This window comes from Borostomias antarcticus (assembly GCF_949987555.1).
Source record: "Borostomias antarcticus genome assembly, chromosome: 12".
Classification (NCBI taxonomy): domain Eukaryota; kingdom Metazoa; phylum Chordata; class Actinopteri; order Stomiiformes; family Stomiidae; genus Borostomias; species Borostomias antarcticus.
The window spans coordinates 17328120-17352564 of record NC_140245.1 but is presented as its reverse complement, the minus strand read 5'-3'; the positions used below and the strand labels follow the sequence as shown (position 1 = coordinate 17352564).

The 24445-nt window shown below is 49.2% G+C and overlaps 1 protein-coding gene across 1 annotated transcript in view; it reads right to left on the bottom strand.

Annotated features, from left to right (window-relative positions):
• The window catches only part of enah (ENAH actin regulator), a gene marked incomplete at its 5' end in the record, with an annotated part of 80155 nt that overhangs the window by 44151 nt on the left and 11559 nt on the right, over positions 1 to 24445 (bottom strand). Inside the window, 2 exons of the mRNA XM_084447470.1 lie at positions 15310 to 15487; positions 20764 to 20929. Coding sequence (XP_084303596.1) covers positions 15310 to 15487; positions 20764 to 20929 — 344 coding nt within the window. The remainder of the gene's footprint in view (positions 1 to 15309; positions 15488 to 20763; positions 20930 to 24445) is intronic.

The following is a 24445-nucleotide window of genomic DNA, read 5'->3' as shown; positions in this document are numbered from 1 at the left end:
CCCAGCCCCCCATTCCTCCTCCATCACAGAGAGTTGCCCCCCCCCCCTCCTCCTCCTCCTCCATCACAGAGAGCTGTCCCCCACCCTCCTCCTCCTCCTCCATCACAGAGAGCTGTCCCCCCCCCCTCCTCCTCCTCCTCCATCACAGAGCTGTCCCCCCCCTCCTCCTCCTCCTCCTCCATCACAGAGCGCTGTCCCCCCCCCCTCCTCCTCCTCCTCCTCCATCACAGAGAGCTGTCCCCCCCCCCCCCTCCTCCTCCTCCATCACAGAGCTGTCCCCCCCCCCCCTCCTCCTCCTCCTCCATCACAGCGAGCTGTCCCCCCCCTCCTCCTCCTCCTCCATCACAGAGAGCTGTCCACCCCCCTCCTCCTCCTCCTCCATCACAGAGAGCTGTCCCCCCCCCCTCCTCCTCCTCCTCCATCACAGAGCTGTCCCCCCCCCCTCCTCCTCCTCCTCCATCACAGAGAGCTGTCCCCCCCCCCCTCCTCCTCCTCCATCACAGAGAGCTGTCCCCCCCCCCTCCTCCTCCTCCTCCATCACAGCGAGCTGTCCCCCCCCTCCTCCTCCTCCTCCATCACAGAGAGCTGTCCACCCCCCTCCTCCTCCTCCTCCATCACAGAGAGCTGTCCCCCCCCCCCTCCTCCTCCTCCTCCATCACAGAGAGCTGTCCCCCCCCCCTCCTCCTCCTCCTCCATCACAGAGCTGTCCCCCCCCCTCCTCCTCCTCCTCCATCACAGAGAGCTGTCCCCCCCCCCCTCCTCCTCCTCCTCCATCACAGAGAGCTGTCCCCCCTCCTCCTCCTCCTCCTCCATCACAGAGAGCTGTCCCCCCCCCCCCTCCTCCTCCTCCTCCATCACAGAGAGCTGTCCCCCCTCCTCCTCCTCCATCACAGAGAGCTGTCCCCCCTCCTCCTCCTCCTCCATCACAGAGAGCTGTCCCCCCTCCTCCTCCTGCTCCTCCATCACAGAGAGCTGTCCCATCTCCCCCGGGGACTCGGCAGCAGCTGTCCCCTGACACCCGGGGGGGGGGAGGGGGGGTCAGGATGCCTCAGTGGCAGGAAGAGGGACGGGGGGGTAACCGTATGACCATGTGATGCAACAGGGCCTAATAAAGAGAGATCTGCCCAGGAACAGCCGCCCCCCCCCCCCCTCCCCTCCCCGACCCAGGGCAGCCCGGTCGGCACCTGTGAGGTCATTATGGAGCGCTGCCAAACTCACATAAACAACCGCCCATGACACACCCCACAGCTGGTGTGGAGGTCTCAGCTTCCGTCTCTCTGCCTGCTGGCCCCCAGGTCTCCACGCGCTCTGGAGACGGGGACAGCAGAGCAGCTCCGCCCCCTGAGGACGTCGTCCGGTCTGGGGCCCGTTTCACCGCTACCGGCTCTGGCAGGATGGGACAATTAAGAGATCTGAAGAACAGGGCTATATTCTGCTAGTACACACGCGCACACACACACACACACACACACACACACACAGACACACTTCTATCGCGTCGGGCCTAACAACGCCCTGTTTAAAATCCTGTGTAACCCATTGCCACTCGTGGTTAATTGCTTAATTGATGAGTGTTCTAAGGTTAATTGAGTGTTCTAGGTGCTGGTGTTGTGGGACAGACCTGTCTACCTGTGTTGGGAGCTGGTGCAGAGTAGGTAGCGCATATGCGCGGTCGCGCATGTGTCATGCGCACACACACAAACATGCACGCATGAACTCTCTCTCACACACACACACACACACACAGTAATCACAGTCGTGTCGGAAGAAAAACTCAGAAAGCTTGTTGGACAGAATGTAATTTCATTTTCCCTCTGTCAGAGATAAGGAGAGCATTGAGATGGTGGGTCAAGGCTACCCTCTCTCCTTCCTCACCTCCTCTCTCTCTTTCTCTGTCTCCTCCCTCACCCCCCTCTCTCTCCTCCTCTCTCCTCCCTCTCTCTTCCCTCACCCCCCTCTCTCCTCCCTCACCCCCCTCTCTCTCCTCCTCTCTCCTCCCTCTCTCTCTTCCCTCACCCCCCCTCTCCTCCCTCACGTCCTCTCTCTTTCTCTCTCCCTCTCTCCTCCCTCTCTCCTCCCTCACCCCCCTGTCCTCCCTCACCCCCCTCTCCTCCCTCTCCCCTCTCTCCTCCTCTCTCCTCCCTCTCTCACTTCCCTCACCCCCCCTCTCTCTTCCTTCTCCCCCCCTCTCTCCTCCCTCACCCCCCTCTCCTCCTCTCTCCTCCCTCACCCCTCTCTCTCCTCCCTCTCCTCCTCTCTCCTCCCTCACTCCCCCTCTCTCCTCCCTCACTTCCCCTCTCTCCTCCCTCACCCCTCTCTCTCCTCTCTCACCTCATCTCTCTCTCCTCTCTCTCTCTCTCTCTCTCTCTCTCTACACAACTCAGTTAAAGAAGAAGTCCTCTCACCCTGTTGCTATAGCGCTCAAAAGACAGAACACTGCTTGGCCAATCAGAGGTCAGAGAGGCACGACTAAGACCAATCAGTGGAAGTCTGCCGTTGTCCCTGACCCAGGGGACTGTATGTTTGCAGGAAAACACATTCTCACACACACACAAACACACACATACACACAAACACATACACACACATATCCCACAGCATCACTACTGGATGTTAGACAGTACACAGGTTACAGGATGGCTGGAGAAAACAGGCGTGTTCAGACACACTGGACCAGCACCGCTCGGCTCCAGAACTCTCAGCCAGTACTGGGCTGGCTCCAGACAGGCTGGTCCAAACACAGATATGACAGACAGACCCCAACACCTGCTGAACACCATGCACCTCTACAGGTAAACCTCTTCTGAACACGGTTGTTTATCAGGCAGCCGTCTCACACGACACAGCCTGCTGATCATCACAACTACACCCCAACTACACCCTCTCCTCTCCTCCCTCCCCTTGCCCTCCCTCCCTCCCCTACTCACTCCTCAGCATGATCTGGGCATGGCTGATCTTGGAGAAACGGCCCACCCTGGGGGCAGGCATGTCTGCAGACACCTTAGGGGCCTTCCCCTCACGCTGCAGGACCAGTCAGTCAGCCAGTCAGTCAGTCAGCCAGCCAGCCAGTCAGTCAGTCAGTCAGTCAGTCAGTCAGTCAGTCAGTCAGTCAGTCAGTCAGTCAGCCAGTCAGCCAGTCAGTCGGTCAGTCAGTCGGTCAGTCAGCCGGTCAGTCAGTCAGCCGGTCAGTCAGTCAGTCAGTCAGCCGGTCAGCCGGTCAGCCGGTCAGTCAGTCAGCCATGCAGTCATCAGTCTTTCTGCTGATGGTTCAGTATCCTCTCCTCTCTCTCTGCTGTGCGAGTACTGAAGTATTTCCGAGCCCGGGTCTCTTCTGTGCAGGTCCAGCTGTGTGAGTGGTGGTCTCTGGCCAGTAGGACCTATCTGCAGCGCAGCGATGGCGTTCTGGTGCCAGCGAGCGTGAGCTCATCATTAAAGGCTGGCGTCCCCCTGCTTCCTCTCCGCAGGGGCCTGATGCAACGCCAGGGGGTCACATGGGGCTAGATGGAGTCACGAGTCAAGAAACATACACCAACACCCCTGGCTTGCCCCCTCCCCCACCCTCAGGCCTTCTGCTTACAAACCTCCTGTCCTCCCCCAAACTCCGTAGCCCCATACACGCCCCCCCCCGTAGCCCCCCAAGCCAGACCTCCACAGCTCCAAAAACAAACTGCTTTGGGCTCAGGAATGCGGCTTGTTTCTAGGTGACATGCTGGAAAGGCAGAGGGCTGTGTGAAAATATTCACACATACGTACACACACACACACACACACACACACACACACACACACAAACAGTGGGGACCAAACAGAGATAGCCCTGCTAAAGCACTTTGTTGACTGTTGACTCTTGCATACAGAGACACACACGCAGAATGAGGTCATGCGGGAAGCACACAGGTCCCCTGTCAACAGGCCGTCACTACATGGTATTTATACCCACCTGGGTGCCAGATAAATGAGCCCTGGGACACATACCAGACGGCAGACGCTCAGTGTTGCTGGGGGGCCGCGGGCAGAGCAGAGCAGCACTGAGACCCTCTGAGACCCTGACTGAGAGCGTCAGAGAGACCCTGACAGAGACACCCTGAGACATTCTGACTGAGACACCCTGAGACATTCTGACTGAGACACCCTGAGAGACATTCTGACTGAGACACCCTGAGACACACTGACTGAGACACCCTGAGACACTGACTGAGACATCCTGAGAGACACTGACTGAGACACTCTGAGAGACACCCTGACAGAGACACCCAGACAGACACCCTGAGAGACATTCTGACTGAGACACCCTGAGAGACACACTGACGAGACACCCTGAGACATTCTGACGAGACACCTTGAGACATTCTGACAGAGACCCTGACAGAGACACCCTGAGAGACATTCTGACAGAGAAACGGAGAGAGACCCCGACAGAGAACCTATAGACCCTGACAGAGAGAACCTATAGACCCTGAGAGAGACACAGAGACACCCTGACAGAGAGAGACACACAGAGAGACAATGACAGAGACAGAGAGAGACACTGCTGTCTGGGGTGAGTGTTCAGCTGTCTAAGCGCGTCTCTCTCTGGAGTGTGAGTCATCTGAACCACACAGGCCTTCATCTGACTGACCCTCCTACAGACCCATTTCTCTTCTCTCTCTCACTGTCTCTCTCTCACACTGCTTCTCTCTCTCACCGTCTCTCTTTCTCTCTATTTCTCTCTCACACTGCCTCTCTCTCTCTCTCTCTCTCTCACTGTCTCTCTTTCTCTCACACTGTCTCTCTCTGTCTCTCTCTCACACACTGTCTCTCTCTCACACTGCCTCTCTCTCTCTCTCTCTCTCACTGTCTCTCTTTCTCTCACTATTTCTCTCTCTCTCACTGTCTCTCTCTCTCTCTCACTGTCTCTCTTTCTCTCTCTGCCCTTCTCTCTCTCTATCCCTCTCTCCCCCAGGCAGACCATAAGACACACACTACCAGCCAGACAGACAACTTTAACTTTATTTGTCCCTGAAGGACAACTGGTTTTGCGGTATAGACACAAGACAATAAAAATACAAGACAATAAAAATACATGATACAAAACAGCAGGATAAATAAAATAAATAAAAAATAAAATCCCACAAAAAAGCCTACAGAGGTGAACAACACCATCACTATCCACTCCTCTGGACTGAGCTCACAAGGGAAATAGCGGTGGGAATGAATGAGTTCCAGTCTCTGTTGTGCTTTCCAGAGGGACATCTGAGCCAGGAGCCAGAGAGTAGATCTGAAACTCAGAGTGAAGGGGGTCGGCGCCAGACAGACAGACAGACAGACAGACAGACAGACAGACAGACAGGCAGACAGGCAGACAGACAGGCAGGCAGGCAGACAGGCAGGCAGGCAGGCAGGCAGAAAGACAGACAGGCAGACAGAAGCACGCTAGCCCATCCCTCTCTCCATCCTTTTCTCTTTTTACCATTTTAGGAGAACAGAAAACAGATGGATACACAGAATGGTTTTGTGTGTGTGTGTGTGTGTGTGTGTGTGTGCATTTGTGCGCGTGTGCATGTGTTTGTGTGTGTGAGCATATGTGCATGTGTGCGTGTGTGTGTGTGTGTGTGTGAGCATATGTGCATGAGAGTGTGTGTGTGTGTGTGTGTGTGTGTGTGTGTGTGTGGTTCCTGACTGTGCTCATAGGAATGACCTGAAGGGGTTGGAGGTACTGTACCAATCTAACTTGTGTCTGTTTGAACTGTGTGTTACAATGACGTGAAGTAAGGAGAGATGTTCATATGAGGTTGACCGAACCTGCGGAGAAACACACACACACACACACACACACACACACACACACACACACACACACACCTTGCTCTACAGCCCATCCATCACTCCAGTGACATGTATGCATCTCCACACCACAAACACCTGCTAGTCACCGCGACAACCCCTCTCTCCTTCGTTCTACCACTCCCTCATACATACCATCTTTATCTAAAGACAAGGCATCATGATGTGATCTACACAAACACGACCTTTACCCCCTGACCTCCATGACCTTGTGATCACCTCCCCGACCCCGCCAGTCAGCCGCTCCTCTACCAGGAGCTAGCTGCTCTACCAGGAACTAACTGCTCTACCAGGAGCTAACTGCTCTACCAGGAACTAACTGCTCTACCAGGAACTAACTGCTCTACCAGGAGCTAACTGCTCAACCAGGAGTTAACTACTCTACCAGGACCAGGAGCTAGCTGCTCTACCAGGAGCTAGCTGCTCTACCAGGAGTTAACTACTCTACCAGGACCAGGGGCTAATTGCTCTACCAGGAGCTAGCTGCTCTACCAGGAGCTAGCTGCTCTACCAGGAGCTAGCTGCTCTACCCAGGACCAAACTGGTAACAGTCGTTATTTTAGATGCCACACCCCCATGATGACACACCTCAGGGGAGGGGCTCAGTTGTGATGACACCCCAACACCAGACCACCTGCTCTACCAGGACCAGGAGCTAGCTGCTCTACCAGAAGCTAACTGCTCTACCCAGAAGCTAACTGCACCACCCAGGACCTAGCTGCTCTACCAGAACCAGGAGCTAACTGCACTACCCAGGAGCTAGCTGCTCTACAAGAACCAGGAGCTAACTGCACTACCAGGAGCTAGCTACTCTACCAGAACCAGGAGCTGGCTGCCTTACCCAAGACCTAACTGGCAACAGTCGTTATTTTAGATGCCGCATCCCCATGATGACACACCTCAGGGGAGGGGCTCAGCTCCGATGACCCCCCAACACCTGAGCTGAGCTGAGGTCTCACCTTCTGCTATAATTATCACAGCTACTGTAGAGAGTGAGAGAGAGAGAGAGAGAGAGAGTGAGAGAGAGAGAGAGAGAGAGAGAGAGAGAGAGAGAGAGAGAGAGAGAGAGACAGGGTGCAAAATAGTGTACTGACACATGCACATGATAGTCTACTACAAACATAAACTACTGTAAAGTACATTCTTACACACACACAGAAAAGAGAGAGCAAGAAATGAGACAGCAGGGGAAGAAAGGCACACACACACATTAACACACACACACATGCGCGCACGCACACACACACGCACGCACACACGCACAATAGGGTGGTCCTAAAAACTGAAAGTCAGAAAGTCTAAGCTCCAACCCCCAGAATTCATTGGAATAGTTGAGAAAACTCTCCTGGTGAATTCTTTTCTCAATCGGACAACATTTACCCCTCCCTCATCGACCTTGAAGTTTCACCCTGAGGATTCCAGAGAGACACTTTTTATCTGGGAATAAATTGAGCTTATAAGGATTAAAATGAGAATGAAAATAAAAATGAATATATAAACAACAATCCTTGACAGATATTTGTGCCATTTATTCCCAAAATGTTAGCTTATAACACACAACATAGTGTTTTATAAATGGTTACCTCATTACACAGTTAAATGTATTAAACTATAACAAAAATCTGAGTGTCTTTAGAAGACTCAGATTGTGTTCATGGAACCAAAATGAAGAATGACTTCCATATTGTGTTAAAATATACTGCAGTTACACTTGATTTACGTTGGGCTACAGCCGCTACAAACTATGTAGTATGAATTTGAGGTAGAAAGACATTTTGCTCAAGATTTTTGTTATAGTTTAATACATTTAACTGTGAAATGAATATTGAATGTTAAAATGTAATGAATATTGAATGTTAAAATAAATGAATTAAAAAATGTATCACTCACGAAGGACCACCCTAACGCACAAATGATGTTAGTGCCGCAGATGCACAACAGCTGTATCGGTAATGGGCCCAGACAGGAGCCTGGGTGACAGACAGCCAGCCAGCAGTGGAGCAGACATGTCTCTATGGATGTAAAGACATGTATGACATCCTGAGATACAAGTGTCTGTTCATGGTGTAAAGGCTTCTCCATACCTACTGTACAGTGTCCTGCATGAATACGCCATATTAAGTCTATATACACATACATCACATAGCAGACATACTGTATAACCGGTTAAATAAAGGCTAAATAAAACATATCAGATCATCAGTAAGTACATACAGTATGTATAATACATACATACAGGCCTATATACAGCTGTTGCTAACTAACATATGTACGTATATACAGGCCTATATACCGCTGACAGGTGGTGTGACTTCATGCTCTCTCCCAGCCTAGGGGAGTGATGTCAGGCCTGCGTGTCATCAGGGATTGTCACGTCTAAACATGACACACACTAGAATAGGTGGATCAGTGGACCAAAATACACAGCAGGAAGACGCCAGGGTTAAACATCCCTGGTCGATGCCTCCAGACGCAGTACTGCCAACCACCAACAGGGGGGGGAGAAGAGCAGGGTATAAGGACGTTGGACACAGATGAGCCCAGTGTGGGGAAAAGTTAACTCAGTCACAGTCCACTGTCCGCTGTGCTCATTCCTTGTCTCCAGCCTCCCCCAGCCTCCCCTAGCCTGCCTACCCACCCTCCCCCAGCCTCCCCTACCCACCCTCCCCTACCCTCCCCCAGCCTCCCCTACCCACCCTCCCCTACCCTCCCCCAGCCTCCCCTACCCACCCTCCCCCAGCCTCTTCTACCCATCCTCCCCCCAGTCTCCCCCAGCCTCCGCTAGCCTCCTCCAGCCTCCACTAGCCTCCCCCAAACTCCCCCAGCCTCCACTAGCCAAGTCCTTGGTGCTGCTGTTAAGACAGCTCACACTCCACAGCAGCTCCAGACAGACAAGGGAGCTGGAGAGGAAAGATTAAATATTCTCTCTCTCTCTCTCACACACACACACACAGGACCGTGAGGAAAGACACAGAAAGACCTGAGGGGTTCAAATTGCGGGAAACATCCCAATCACACACAAAGTCTCTCTCTCACACACACCCCCACACACTCTCACTGTCTGATACATGCGCACAAACGAATGAACGCACGCACGCGCACACACACACACAAGCAGGGATTCGGCCCGGTCTTCGGTCGTAAAACAAGTTAACAGCCAATCTGATCCGCCTCTCTCCCCCTCCCCTCACATTCCACACAGCTACTTCTCATTCAGCTCTGACCATGCCGCTGGTCAACATTATTGGAAAGCTATTCACATCTCTCTCACACACACACACACACACACACACGCACACACACACACACACACACACGCTCAGGCTCAGGCCCGCAACTTAATTACACTCTTCAGATTCAAGGCCTCTCCGAGTCTGAGGTTGTCCTCTGACGTCAGTGTGTGTGTGTGTGTGTGTGTGTGCGTGTGTGTGTGCGTGCGTGTGTAATCCTGATACAGAGCACCCCTAGAATGAAGCTGTACCAGAGTTGTGACTGATGAGTGGTGTCCGGAGAGAGACGTGTCCTCTGACCGGGAGGAAAGAGCCGGGTCTGCCTGCAGTAAGGGTTGAGGCTAGATGGGCTACAGCTACGCCTGTGTAGAAAGATTGTCCCCATAAACGCAGGGACCGGTAAAACCCTAACCCCAACCCTAAACCTGACCTTAAAGGGGAACATGTTACGGCTCTGCCTCCGCCTGGGCGCTCTCCAGCTCCCACCACCGTTCCCGCAGCGCGCGCGCACGCCACGGCCTTCCACTTCAGCGCGCGCTCTGCGCGCCCTCCGACGTAATCACCCCCGCACACCTGAACACGGTTCCGCTAACGAGCTCCGAGGGCGCGGCTCACCTGCTGCCACTACTCATCCAATCACCTCCCCTATAAGAACCCGGTCTTCCCAACGTTCGTCGCCAGTTCTTCCCTAAGATTCCTTGTGGCAAGTTGTGGTTTTCTAAGTTCCCGTGCTAGTAGTTATTATAGTTGTTTTTTTCCGTGTTACTCATTCTACTCTCCATTCCTCCAGATTCCGGTTTGTTTGCTGCTCTTTCCCTGGACTGACACACGGCTTCCCCGACCCATTCTTCCCGGACCTCGACCACGGCTTGGATTACGTTTTCTGGACATTGTTTGTTGATCGATTGACCCCTGCCTGAACTTGACTACCCTTTGCCTTGCCCTCTGTACCTCCGCTTTTGTATTAAACCGCCCTCTGGGCTTGGAACTGTCCGTCTGTGTCCGTGGTCCTGCGTTTGGGTCAGCTAGCCAACCAGCCCCCTTACAGAACAGAAATAAATATTTTAAGATAAATTAATCCGAAAAAACCCCAGATAAAAACACTAAATAAATCACCTTCCCAACATTGATATTTACGTTTGTATAGAATGCAGCCATGTTTGAATTGCGCAATTGCCTACGTCACTGGTATGGTAAGAGCTCCTTGCACAGTTGACAGACAGCTGACGAGTTGAGAATCGTCCTGCTGTGAAACTAGCCAAAACGAGCGATTCTGAGAGTGATGAGAGAGATTTCCTCATCGTGCCTTCTAGTCCCATTGCTTATGCCTACGAACCTGTGCGAGAAGCACCTGTTGTGCTTCAGTTTATGGAGGAATATGAACAAGTCGTTGTTCGGGGTCGTGAGCGGGTGGGCCGCAACGACTGGTGCAGCTGTAGGGGTTGCATAATGTTACCTATGCCGACCGCGGTCTAATCTATTTGCTGCCAGGAGGCAAACCTGGATGACATTATCCAGCAAGGCCAATGTATTTCCTCCAAGAGGACGTTCCAGATGCTCTGTGGAGAGAGATGTACTGGAGGTGTCCATGCTGTCCCTGAGGGACGTCAGCGCTGAAACGCTGGAGCGTCCTGTCAGTAAGTATCAGGCGTGCAGCCTCACCCGATTTAGAATGAATCAGCCGCTACATTCGAGGTCAATCAACACAAACCAGACGGTTACAATCAGAGGAGGGCGCCTGCAGCCCTTTGTCCGCATGAATGGTGCTGTTGTGTTCATGTTAGCTAGCAAGGCTACAACAGGGCTATAACAGGGTGTGTGTTGTGTGCTTTTATCAGACTCTTTAGGTTGACAGCATACAGGCAGTTCACCTTTTGGACCAGAGGGCATTTGGGGAAAAGGCACCGCATTCCAGTCCCATCCTGCGCAGTTGTTTTCATCAGGAATCTTTTCCCCTCTTCTGAGGCATTTTAAAGTATGAATGAGTACAAGTGAATAAGCCAGAAAAGTCGAAAACAGAAGGCGTTGCCTCTGGCTTCAGTCTTCTGCTCCTGATCATCTCTAGTCTTCCACTATGGTCAAATTGATGGCTCTCCTCATAGTCGGACGGCAAAAAGTGCTCACTACAGACCCTGAACCCCGCAGTAGGTGGGCTAGCTCGTTGCAAGGCTGCTAACCAGCATCTGAGGTACTGTTGTCACGATACCAAAATTATGACTTCGATACGATACCTACCATATCTCGATACCGAAACGATACCATGGCGAAAATCTAAAACATAAGGAAAAGTAATGGAATAATAGATCACAGAACATGGAACTTTAAATTGTTGGCTTTTTTTAGTGCTCTGTTCAGTCTTTTTGCATCTTTTGAGTCTATATCATATTTCCTGTAGCTTTCAAACACAGCTGGAAGGGAAGGCTGCCTCGACTGGGTGGTTTGGGTTTGTGCTGGCATCTGTCTGTGGGGGGAGAGATCAATAAAGTATGCCTATGTTGTTGCAAACTGTGAGATAATCAGAATAACTTGAAAAGCTTATTATTATTATTAATAATTAACCCAGGCCTACTGAAGCATTTTGCTATTCCATATTATCAGAAGAGATAATTGTCTCACGGTTAACAGTTCTCTCGCTCTAGGAGGTCGGAGCAGGTATTGATTTTTTTTGTCACACTTGCGCTAGGCAGAGAGCTACAGTATATGGAGTCAAAATGAGGCCAGAAAGCATTGTAAACGTAAGTGAAGTATTGTAAACAAAAACATATGAATTGTAAACGTAAGTGAAGTATTGTAAACGTAAGTGAAGTATTGTAAACGTAAGTGAAGTATTGTAAACGTAAGTGAAGTATTGTAAACAAAAAATATATAAATTATTACTTAATTATTAAAAAATAAAATAAAAATTGCATTTACAATACTTTTTTGCGTTTACAAAACCTTTTCTGCATTTACAAAACTTTTCTGCCTTTACAATACTTTTTCTGCGTTTACAAAACATTTCTTGCGCTGCAAAACATTCTGGCCTCTCTTTGACGTGGGGGCGGGGTTAGATGAGTGGCGTGTCCAGAGAGGAAGAGGCGGAGTTTCGGGATGCCCACCGCCATATGAGCGCTGCTCAACGTTTTTTGGACTTCTTCTATGGTTTTGATTTATATATGGTGGTGGGCATCCCGAAACCCCGCCTCTTCCTCTCTGGACACGCCACTCATCTAACCCCGCCCCCACGTCAAAGAGAGGCCAGAATGTTTTGCAGCGCAAGAAAGTTTTGTAAACGCAGAAAAAGTATTGTAAAGGCAGAAAAGTTTTGTAAATGCAGAAAAGGTTTTGTAAACGCAAAAAAGTATTGTAAATGCAATTTTTATTTTATTTTTTAATAATTAAGTAATAATTTATATATTTTTTGTTTACAATACTTCACTTATGTTTACAATACTTCACTTACATTTACAATTCATATAATTTTGTTTACAATACCTCACTTACGTTTACAATACTTCACTTACGTTTACAATGCTTTCTGGCCTCATTTTGACTCCATAACAGTAGGCTTGCAGCCAGGCTGCAGCTATGCTAGCTAAACGTCTCATGCTACGGATGAAAATTAGCTTCTCTAGCCATCATCTGGTGCAATAAATGTATTGTGCATTCATACATTCAAACATAAGGTAGGCTAAATATCCTTCGGTTGTATTCAGTACTGGTGTTGCTGTTGTGTGTATCTTATCTTCTATCACATTTGCTAACCTGTCGCTCTTTGAATTCTTTGTGTACTGTAAGTCGGCATGTCTGTCTGCAAGATGCTTTGCCAGGTTGGTCGTATTGGCTCCCTTGGTTAGATTTGTAGCATCGTTTACAGATGGGCTTTGTAATGTCCGTGGGCTTGCCCTCACTGTCGGCTCTATAAGCAAAATAATGCCAGATTTCGCTGCTTTATCGACAAGCTGTGGACAGTCGACATTTGTACTTGTAGCCATCTCAGATTAGCTACCGTCCTCTCGAACATGCTGCGTGCATATGAGGGGGAAAAACTGTTGCGCTGCTCGCTTCAGTGAGAGAGCGAGGAGAGAGAGAGAGAGCACGCGCACACCCACACACACATACTGCCCCGCGACTCGGGGATCTTGGGAGAGAGAAGCAGAGCGCTATAGCCTACAAACGTAAACTGAATCCCAATCTGAGTGCGCAAACCGCACTTGCGGCCCCTCGCACTTGAGGCCTGAGCACTTAATTGACGTCAGCTGGAAGGGCCAGAGGGTGCAGGGCCGTGAATTAAATGGGACAGCACTCAGTTTCGCTCAATGCCCCTCCCACTTCGTTTTCATTGGCTGCCGCGTTCCTCCGACGCAGAGGCTGCTCTGACGCTCCCTTCAGCTCTGCAAATTGACCGATTGACGTCTGTTTTAATTTAATAACAATTAAAAAATTAGGTTGGGTGGGATATGTTTGCAGCATGTGGATTTCAAGATAAATGTTGTGTTATCTGCAAATGTCATCATTTATGTGTGATGCACTCGGATCATGACTCGGATGCACTCGAGCACCGTGTCACATGAGACGCGGTGGGCTGTGGGTATTTTCTGCTCCTAAGTCCGTGAAATTGCGGACTTTCGGTAAGTGCAGTTACAGTGCGCAAAATGGCGGCGTGGCGCACTTGTGGACCTAGCAATTCCGTTTTGGAACTACCCTGAGCCCTTGTGGACTTAGCGGGAACGCGCATGTAAGGCCACAAGGCCGCGAGTGCTCTGCACTTTCGCCTAAGTGCGCGATTTGGGATTCAGCTAAACACGGCTTCGCTGTCGCATGAACGCAACACATACGTGTGTAAACTTCCGCTTGAACTGATTCCGATCTCGCGCAATGCCTTGAAGTAGTTCCGCTTCCTGAATCCCCTCTGCGGATTGATCTACACATCTACAATGGTCGCGTCAATACAAGTCAATGGATTTCATAAAATGATCAATAAAACCCTACAAGATTCATACTTTGCGGCGAATTTGATGTCAGAACACCAACGGACACCAATTACCCCCTCGCTGAGCTTCTTGTCTTTGAAATCGAGAGTTTAACATGTTTTTGAAGATTTTTCACGGTGCCCACCCACATCCATTGTATGACCTAAACAGTGGTAGAGCAATTATCAGACTTTCTCAAAAGTGCTAGTTTTGTCAACGTTTTGATCTGAACCATTGTATATGATCATAAGTAACCTTAAAACAGGGCTAGACATGCATTTTCCCTTTACTACTCCTTTATCCCTAAATGGCCTCTGCATTTATGGGAACTAGCCTTTACTGTCCTTCTACACAGACCGTAGCTGTATCTCTTCTAGCCACGACCTGCAAAAGGGAAACACTGAATTAACTGCCCATCAGCCTGCAGCGAAACACTGCTATATTAACACTGCTAGCTGACAGCGCTATCTTAACAGAGGTCTATAGCAAAGAAACACTACTAGCTTAACAGAGGTCTAGAGCAGAGAACCACTGATAGCTTAACAGGTCTAGAGCAAAGAAGCACTGCTAGCTTAACAGAGGTCTATAGTTCTATAGCAGAGAACCACTGCTAGCTTAAAATAGGTCTATAGCAAAGAAAACCTGCTACAGCATACTGAAACTGGTAAGATTACACACTGAGCTTAATCCGCACTAGCTAGCTTGGCTACTTAGCTATTGTTAGCTAAAGCAGCTTTCTCGTGAACCGCACTGGTTCCTAGTGTGTGTTCGGAATGGGCAACACACTGATTTTTTCCAGCTTTCTCAAGAACCGCTGATCCAAACAACTTCATAGTCCACACTGTACTTCCTTGGGTCTTTAGAAATACAACTTCATTCACACAACTTCATACAGTGTCCGGTTCTCAAGATAATCGTGCCGGAGACATAAAGACATACACAAGTTTGTGGATTTATAGACAGATGACCTCACCACTCAGAGGACAGAGTCAGCCTGCCACAGCTACAGTATGTAAACACAAACACACACCATTCTCTAAGCTACACTAACATCTTAGAGAGGACAGCATCCGCCTGTCACAGTCATGTAAGCACTGGAACACACACCATTCTCTAAACTAACATCTGAGATTATTCAGCTGACGGAGGCAGAAGGCCAGACAGACAGTAGAGAGCCTGAGCCCCGGGTATAAATAAGGTTCAGAGAGCTAGCCCTGGTGAGAGACTCTGGAGGGATACTTTGGGACACATCTTTCCGCAGCATATCTCAGCTACCGTCCATCCCTCTGTCTCGCAGGTCGTACCTGTGTCCTGAGAGTTGAGCACCTCCAGTGCATGCATCATGGCACTGGCAAACACGTTGGCGTCCTCCTTGCTGCCGAAGTTGAGTCCATAGACCTGCCTCGCATCGCGCCACTGGTGGAACGTCTGGGTGGCCTGGTTGTACTTCAGCCCCTTGGGTATGGCACAGTTAATCACCACCTGGGGGGGGGGGCACAGTGAGAGGAGGAAGTTATAGTCACAGCGTTGCACACAGGCTCAAAACAAACCCTTTACGTAAAACTGGGGGAAATTCATCTCAGTGTTAGTCCTGCATTAGCCCAGGGTGGAGGACAGGGGCTGTATGCTAGGGCTCTACCCTCCGAAGGGAACATAATCGGGGCCACGCCCACCACCGGCATATTGAAGGGCATTCCAATCCGAAGGGTGCAAAAGTGCTCCCTTCGAAGGGCCCTTTGTAACATAATTTTCGTCGTGAACAAGCAATAGTCACTTTTGCTCCCACTACTCTGCGACACTGTATCTAAATCTGTCGATGGAAAATTATTATTTTTAGCAGATATTTTAGTCACACCATGATTAAACTAGCTATTGGTAGTTTTTTGTTATATGTGTGGTAGTTATTCAGTTTGACAAATTTATGATGTAGCTAGCTAACTAGCATAAGCCAAAGTTGGCAGCTGCCAGTTAGCGATGAGAGTCAGAATTCCAGCCCGGCTGATACCCTCCGTTACGGGAGGGGAGGGTGCATCAGTCGGCTGTGATTCTTGACCGTACCAGCCTACGACATGTCTGAACACAATCCAACGTCTAATTCCCAATAAAGAATCCCTCCAGTGCACAAGCTTCTCACCTCCCCCAAAGATAATAATGAATAGCACAAGCTAGCAAGATGTGTCAAACTCAGCTGCTTAAAAAGGTGATGCACAATTACTTCATGAAATTCTCAGATGACCCTGCAATTTTGGACTTATAATAGCCTGAGATCAGGACACATCACTTTCCCTCTCTGAAAGCTTAGCTTCAGTTAAGATAGCATTCATTAATTAAGAATGGTTATGGTTAGACATACAGTAACAAGCTGTGATAACGATGATAAGTGTTACCAGGTAACAAGCTGTGGTAACAATGATAAGTGTTACCAGGTAACAGGCTGTGGTAACGATGATAAGTGTTACCAGTTACAGAAACACACACCTTACAAATCTGATGGACTATCAGTTTCTCATACACACATGTAGGGGCATCTGTAAACTCTCCTCAGATCAGCCACTTCCCTCTGTCAAGCCTGACAGACAGTCAATGTCCCTGATTGGCCTGGTGCTCCGCTGAGCAGCAGCTGATGAACATGCGCCTCAGCGACATCGTAATGAGTCCCTGAACCAGTGTGGTGTTCATCTCCTCTGACTACGGAATGGTAGAATCGATAGCTGCGTTACCAGCCCAACACAGACTTAGCTCCACCAGCCCAACACAGACTTAGCTCCACCAGCTCAATACAGACTTAGCTCCACCAGCCCAACACAGACTTAGCTCCACCAGCCTAACACAGACTTAGCTCCACCAGCCCAACACAGACTTAGCTCCACCAGCCTAACACAGACTTAGCTCCACCAGCCTAACACAGACTTAGCTCCACCAGCCTAACACAGACTTAGCTCCACCAGCCCAACACAGACTTAGCTCCACCAGCTCAACACAGACTTAGCTCCACCAGCCCAACACAGACCTAAAGGGTTCCTGTTATGCTAATTTTCTACAATTTAATATAAGTCTTTGGGGACCCCAAAACATGTCTTTTGAGTATTTTTGCTGAAAATACCACTTTCTAATGAAAATACCCCTCTGTTGATTACAAGATCAGATTGAGCGGATTAAGCGTTTTTTCATATGCAAATGAGCTCAGCTAAGAGCAAGTCAGCAGGCTAGAGAACGAGGGCTGTTGACGGCGCAGTGCTACCTAAAATATAGCTGGCTAGCCTGGACCATCCACACTCGATACCACTGAGAGAAATGTCATTGTCCTCTCTCCCTGACTAAACATGATAGTGCCCATGTTATCATCTCCACGGTTGCACACTGTTACTGTACCTCTAGCTACATTCGCTAACAAGACACCACCAGGCTATATGACACCATTCGACTACAAACAATGAAAGCTAGATTCGATAGGCCGAGGGGAATCCAAAACTAACATTTGAAAATTTTTAATCACTGATAGATCAACCAGAAATCTATAAATTTCATTCCACTAACGTTACTCTACATATATGAGGAGACAAGCATCTGGGTTGAGGCAAGAGGGGATTTGTTTGTGTTAGCTAGCTAGCATTAGTTCTACTGTATATGCAAAGAACCACACAACATAATTACTTACAGTTTCTGTATGATTTGCACGGACAGTTGGTATTGCTTGAGAATTCAGAAAGAGTTTATCTGAAAATCCTGCATTGTACTGAAGCAATCGGGAAAAAAAATGACAAGCACACACTGCCAGTGTTTTGCCAATTTCAGCGGGAACGTTGCCACCAAAAATATAATTTATCCACTCAGCTCTTCTGTCCTTTGATCTTGGGAGATGAACCGAGCATTTTCCGTGCAAAGACATTATGCTAGCTAGCGGGATCTGCAAATAATGTCAGCCTTTATAGCCAGGTAAACAAACACAGGTGATTGGAGGTATTCAAATGGGGGTGGGATTATTATAATGAGTCCCCGACTGTGATGTAATTTGACATGGGAGATTTGAATGGTTTGCTGGGACTGACTTTTTTTCTAATGTTTTCATTTTGGCTGACCACAACAAAACGACTGGGTTGTTTCACTTCATACTTTGTTTTAGTCGGCCCATCAGAGACTCAAATGTATATGCAAAAACAATGAAAAAGTTAGTTTTGCAAACGTGGACCCCTTCAAAGGGATATTCTGAAATTTTTGGGATGTACAGATTGAGCAGTGGAGTAAAAAAGACTAGTTACTTATTATGGTGTCTCTATGTCCAACTATCTATTAGTGCTATAATATTAGTGCTACTGTATCTATTAGATACCTTGTGATATAGCATATTCTGGTTCAAACTGGTAAACTTCGCAAGAAAAACTCTTGAACTCTTCATCATCCTCTTCAAAATTGGACATATCCCTTTCTATGTCGAACAGTCCATTGTAACTAGCCACCTCCTTGCTAAACCTAAATTGCAACCGCCTTGCTAAACTGCTAATAGTAGTGCTGACCGTATCCAGACAACTTGTAGTGTTACTCCGACTGAAGACTCACAGACAGAAATATATGTTGCACAAACCGATAGTTTGAATTCCAAACAGATGGTAAATAGACACAAATAAATCCCAGAGACTTTACTCATATTTAATTTGTTTTTGGGTGCGCTTTGGGTGTTTTTTGAACAGGCTAACGTGACTTCATTGTGTTGCACTAGCATTAGCCACCAGTGGAAATTGGAACGACCCAAAGCTACTGTATCTACAGCATGGAATTAACTGAAAATGATCTCCATGAGTCAAAAACCTCATAGGTAAGTGGAAAATGAGGCCCTAGTTCAAAAATTCCAGAATATCCACCAGCCCAACACAGATTTAACTCCACTCATAATTGGGGGGGGGGGGGGGGATAATATATATATATATATATATGTCAAAAGACGCCGATGCAGTTTGTGACCAGAGACAGACCAGGATTATGTTATAACATAGGATTATAATCTGACAGTATTGAACCCTAACCCGGCCTCTATGTTAGGATTGTTAGGATTTGACAGCATACAGGTAGAACCTTAACCCGGCCTCTATGTTAGGATTATAATCTGACAGTAAAATACATAAAAATAAATCAAAAATAAAAACACAGGAGGAAACGCATACTGCAACTGTAACCACTACTGACGCGACACAAAGAGTGAAAGTATAACATCCATCTGCCGTGGAGTCTTTGATGTTGTGGGTAGCTGCCCTCTGTGGGGTAGTTCTGCTCTGGGACTTTAATATCTGTCCACTACACCAACCACACCACAGCAGAGGACAGGAGGAGTTCATAGAAAATCTATAAATTCTGTTCTGTCTATTCTCCTGAGTCTCCATCCCTTCCTCCCTCCCTCCATCTATCTCTCCCTCCATGGTTATACCTCTCCCTCCCTCCCTCCCTCCCTCCATCCAGCCCACACTCTCCCTCATCTTGTTCCCTCTTGACAAGTTGAGAGGGGCGTTCCAGTTAAAACTGCGAGTAGTATCTCGTAAATCGCAACTTCCCGGGCCAAATGGGAACGCAGAAACACACACACATGTACATAATGTTGTGGCTGATTGGTGTGGCCTTCAACAACAACCCTCCAATCAGAGAGGTGTCTGGGGCTGCAGTAGCCAATCAGCACCTGGTATCATGTTTCTCTAAATAAATCTCTGTGTTTCCTTAAACCAGACCATCCTCTCATTCTCCCAGAGGTGCTCCTTCATTGGAGCCAGATGTTGGGGAGTTCTGGAGCGCTGGGGAGCGGAGGGGAGGAGTCAGAGCTGCTGGACCAGCAGGGAACCCAGGACTAGTGAACAGAACCCTACACCATCACTAATCTCTGACAGGAAGTCCTATGATGGATGTTCACAACAACATGTCCGTTTATCTCTCCGTTTCCTGTCCTGCGTGCTGCTCATCCCAGATTCAACTCTAATGTCCCAGCAGAAAGAGGAACAGCATCGACCGTGATCTAACTGTTTCTCCACATCCACAACCCCAGGGCCATGTGACCCGTCCTAGCCAGGTTGCCACCTACGATGCGCTTCCCCCACTGGGCTGTGGCTGTAGCTCCAGTCCGGCCCAGAGTCTGAGAGTCCGTCAGAAGCCGTAACAGGACTGTGTGCGCTCAGGGCCAGGCGGCCATCTGGTTCTGATCTGCTGCATTCTTCAGGCCCCTGAAGAGGAATCTCTCTCTAATCGCTTCTATCCACCCTCCTATCTCACTTTCCAGCCTCACAAAGACCGAGGTCCTGTCCAGAAACCACCCCACTCACAAATACATGTGTGTAGATCTGACAGTATTAGATAGGTGCCATCATCTACAGAGCCAAGAAGGGTTCCTACACTTTCATAGTTCCTTATTCCCATCACCTGCTCTCAGATCTACAGTTACACAAGGCTCTCCAGAGAGCACAGGGGTCAGAGGTCGAACCCCTAGCCCCTCACCTGATGGGCCTGGATCTTGCGGCCCACCCCTAGCCCCTCACCTGATGGTCCTGGATCTTGCGGCCCACCCCTAGCCCCTCACCTGATGGTCCTGGATCGTGCGGCCCACCCCTAGCCCCTCACCTGATGGTCCTGGATCGTGCGGCCCACCCCTAGCCCCTCACCTGATGGTCCTGGATCTTGCGGCCCACCCCTAGCCCCTCACCTGATGGTCCTGGATCGTGCGGCCCACCCCTAGCCCCTCACCTGATGGTCCTGGATCGTGCGGCCCACCCCTAGCCCCTCACCTGATGGTCCTGGATCTTGCGGCCCACCACTCTGAAGGCGTTGTTGCCGGTGTGGTGGTAGATGTGCACCCTGCTGAAGCCCGTTGAGCCGCCAGCCGGAACCCACTTCTTATTGGCATCATCATACACCATGACAGCCGCCCGTGCCTGGCAAATACTCTGTTCACTGAGGAGAGAGGGACGGAGGGAGAGAGAGAGGGAGGGAGAGAGAGAGAGAGAGAGAGAGAGAGGGAGGGAGAGGGAGAGAAAGGGAGAGAGGGAGAGAGGGAGGGAGAGAGAGGGAAATAGGGAGAGAGAGAGGGAGAGAGGGAGGGAGAGAGAGGGAAATAGGGAGAGAGAGAGGGAGAGAGGGAGGGAGAGAGAGATACACGTTAGTGAACACAACCCGAGGAGAGAAGGTTTTCTAGCGAATTCCGTGTGATTTGAAGGATGAAACTGAGCCGTGTGCTATGCAGTAAAGTATGGGGTAGAGTTTATGGTAGAGAGAGAGAGGCTTGAAACATCCATCTCATCAGAAAACACAATCTATCTCAGAACAGGAGAGCACTAAAGCACCACACACACACACACACACACACACAAGGTGGAGGCTAAGATACTGTATCATCCAAGAGAACCATCCCATTTTCTATATCCATTACTACATCATGACTATCTTTAGCCTGACAATAGCACTCTCTGTCTGCTGTGTCTGTATGTGTGTGTGTGTGTGTGTGTGTGTGTGTGTGTGTGTGTGTGTGTGTGTGTGTGTGTGCAGAGCGTAAGAGTTAATAACCTGTCAGGAGACCTGTCCCTACTTATCCCCTTTAGACACCCACACTCTCACACACACATACACACACACGGGAGCGCGCATACACACACACACACTCACACACACACACATGCGCACACACACACGCGCGCGTGCCCCTCCGGTACAGCTCAGTACTATAAGTATGCATACTATACATTACTATAGCGCAGTATTATAAACTCAAACTTATTCTATATCCCAACTCAAAGCAAAGCTACAGTATTCTATATCACATATACTATATATGAGTGGTATAATCTTGAATGAGTGGTGGTCTAATCTTGAATGAGTGGTGGTCTAATCTTGATGAGGTTGGAGATGTATGAGGCTGGAGGTGGATGAGGTCAGCGGTGAGCAGGACTGCCTGACCTGAGCCATAAACATCCAGCCCTCATCACGCTCTCTCACTCAGCCTCTAACATCTTGAATCCTGATCTGAGCAGAGCCAATCACTGTGGTAAAGGTTATGTAATAACTGGGACTGTAGCATAGTTTGTTGTTGCCATAATAGAGTCTCTGAGTCTACTACCACAGTCAAGGACAGGTAGAAGCCCTTCTGCCAAGAGCAACACACACAACTAAAGGGTCATTCCACTCAAAAGGATGACTAAATTCTGACTAGTGCAGGTTGTAGAACCATAGCTCTATCTGTCCCAGTCCTAATGTGTCCTATAGCAGCTGAACCTCCCTCTAGTCCCTCTCCGAACCAACCTCTACAGCCGGGGCCTGCCCACTCCTGTCTCTGGGTGTACAGCCTACTGTATTTCTCCACTGTGTGAGTGTTCAGTAAACTACACACACACACACACACACACAGACACACACGACCTACATACACACAAGTTCAAACACACTAAAGAGATCTTAGAAATAAGAGCTGGGAGAGGAGAAGAAGAGCTAGCCATATCCCTTCATTAAATGTTAATGACTCTCTATACAGAAATGTATATATAACATCAAAGGGCCAGTGTGTGTGTGTGTTGGAGGCTGTGCTAGCTGACGTCAGAGCCTGGTGGGCTGTAAGAGGCTGAGAAGTGCTCCAAGGAGAGAGAGAGAGAGAGAGAGAGAGAGAGAGAGAGAGAGAGGGGGGGGGGGGGGGGGGGGACCAAGGCCTTGCTGCTTAGCGCCTGCCATAACCCTGACTAGAAGGATTCTTGTAGCACTATTGCCAGAAACGTTAAGCCAAACCGCAGTAAATCAAAGGAATTTGCTGCATATAGACTCATGGACACTGAAATATCTACTAAACTACAAGAGGAAAGAACCAAGAAGACCCCCTCCTGGAGTTCCGTCGTACAGTCAAACTCCTCCAGATAAACAGTGGTAAACGCACTTCTCCATCAGACAGAGACTTCAGTCTGTGTTCCTCTCATCCTGAACCATGGGGTTCCTCTCAGCCTGAACCCTGGTGTTCCTCTCAGCCTGAACCCTGGTGTTCCTCTCAGCCTGAACCCTGGTGTTCCTCTCAGCCTGAACCCTGGTGTTCCCTCAGCTGAGCGGTTTGTTCCTGATCTTCCTCGCTGCCTCAGAGAGGAGCCTCAGTGTCTTCTAACGACGCAGCAGCGGCTGAGTCTTAAACAGGAACGCTGGCAAAGGAATCAGTCTGGTTTTAATGTCTTGGCTGTCATTGGTTTGAACAGGAGAGGGTGAGCCACGCTATAAAGACTGGACAGAGAGCTCCCAAAGAGAACAAGAGGTCTGAACAACACAACACGGAAGCTGCAGGGACAGGAGCCCATGTTTGGAGTGCTGGTTGGTACAGTATAGAGTTGTTCTGAAGCTACAGAGAGATTCTAGTGGTTCCTGTTCAGGAAGATCAGCTCCTCAAGGCTTCAAACCCAGCCACATACATCCTCCATCTGAGACCAGTCAGACCTGATCAGGCTGACTTACCAAAACTATAATTGATTCATCATCAAAACTAGAAGCGGAATGAGAATGACAAATAAAGGCACTAGAACAGAGTCTAATTCTTTGTTTACCGACTGGAAAATACAAAACCAGGGACCAGCAGCTGCTCACCCTCCCTAGACCACTAATGAGCCTGTGGCTGGTGAGAGGGAACAGCTTTAATTCACCTGGAGAGGAGGAGGACGTAATCAAACACGACGCCAGTGTTGATCAGTCTGCTCAGCACTCTGCACACAAGCTGATCGGCGGGTGTTTGTATGTAAACTACATCTTGGGGAAGAGGGGAGAAGTGGGGGTCAAGGGTCAAAGCTGCAGTGAAGACTGGGTCTGTGGAGTCCTGGGGACTATGCATGCAAACGCAAACACACACACACACACACACACACTCTGAGCGATCAATGTCACTCACATAGAAGTGTAGACCCAGAGCGCACAGGAAAAAGTTCCTACAGCAGATTCCTGGTAAAGCAGGGGGGGGTGTTAGACCGTACACCTCAACACGTGAACTTGTGAGAAGAGAACAGCTTCTCCTCAGAGCACATAACGTGACGTGCTTTAGTTTGCTCTGCAAATAACACACACACACACACACAGTGTAGAGTACGCTCCTGGGTTTCCACACTTTCACCAACCCTGCAGGGCTGTAAACATTACACACAGAGCATGGTCTAGATTATTGTCAGCAAGAGAGAGGGTGAGTCTGTGTGTGTGTGTCCGCTAGCTGGTTCCCAGGACAGCTGGTGTAGGTGTTCAACCAGACAGGAATAACTGCAGTGATCCAGTATGACAGCTACTGTACAGCTAGCTCAGACGAGCTACAGCTACAGTAGCAGCAGGCTACAGCTAGCACACAGACAAGCTACCAGTTAGCATATAGGCTACAGCTAGCACACAGACAAGCTACAGCTAGCAGCAGGCCACAGCTAGCACACAGATGGGTTGCCATCCGTCCCTTATAATACGGAATCGTCCCGT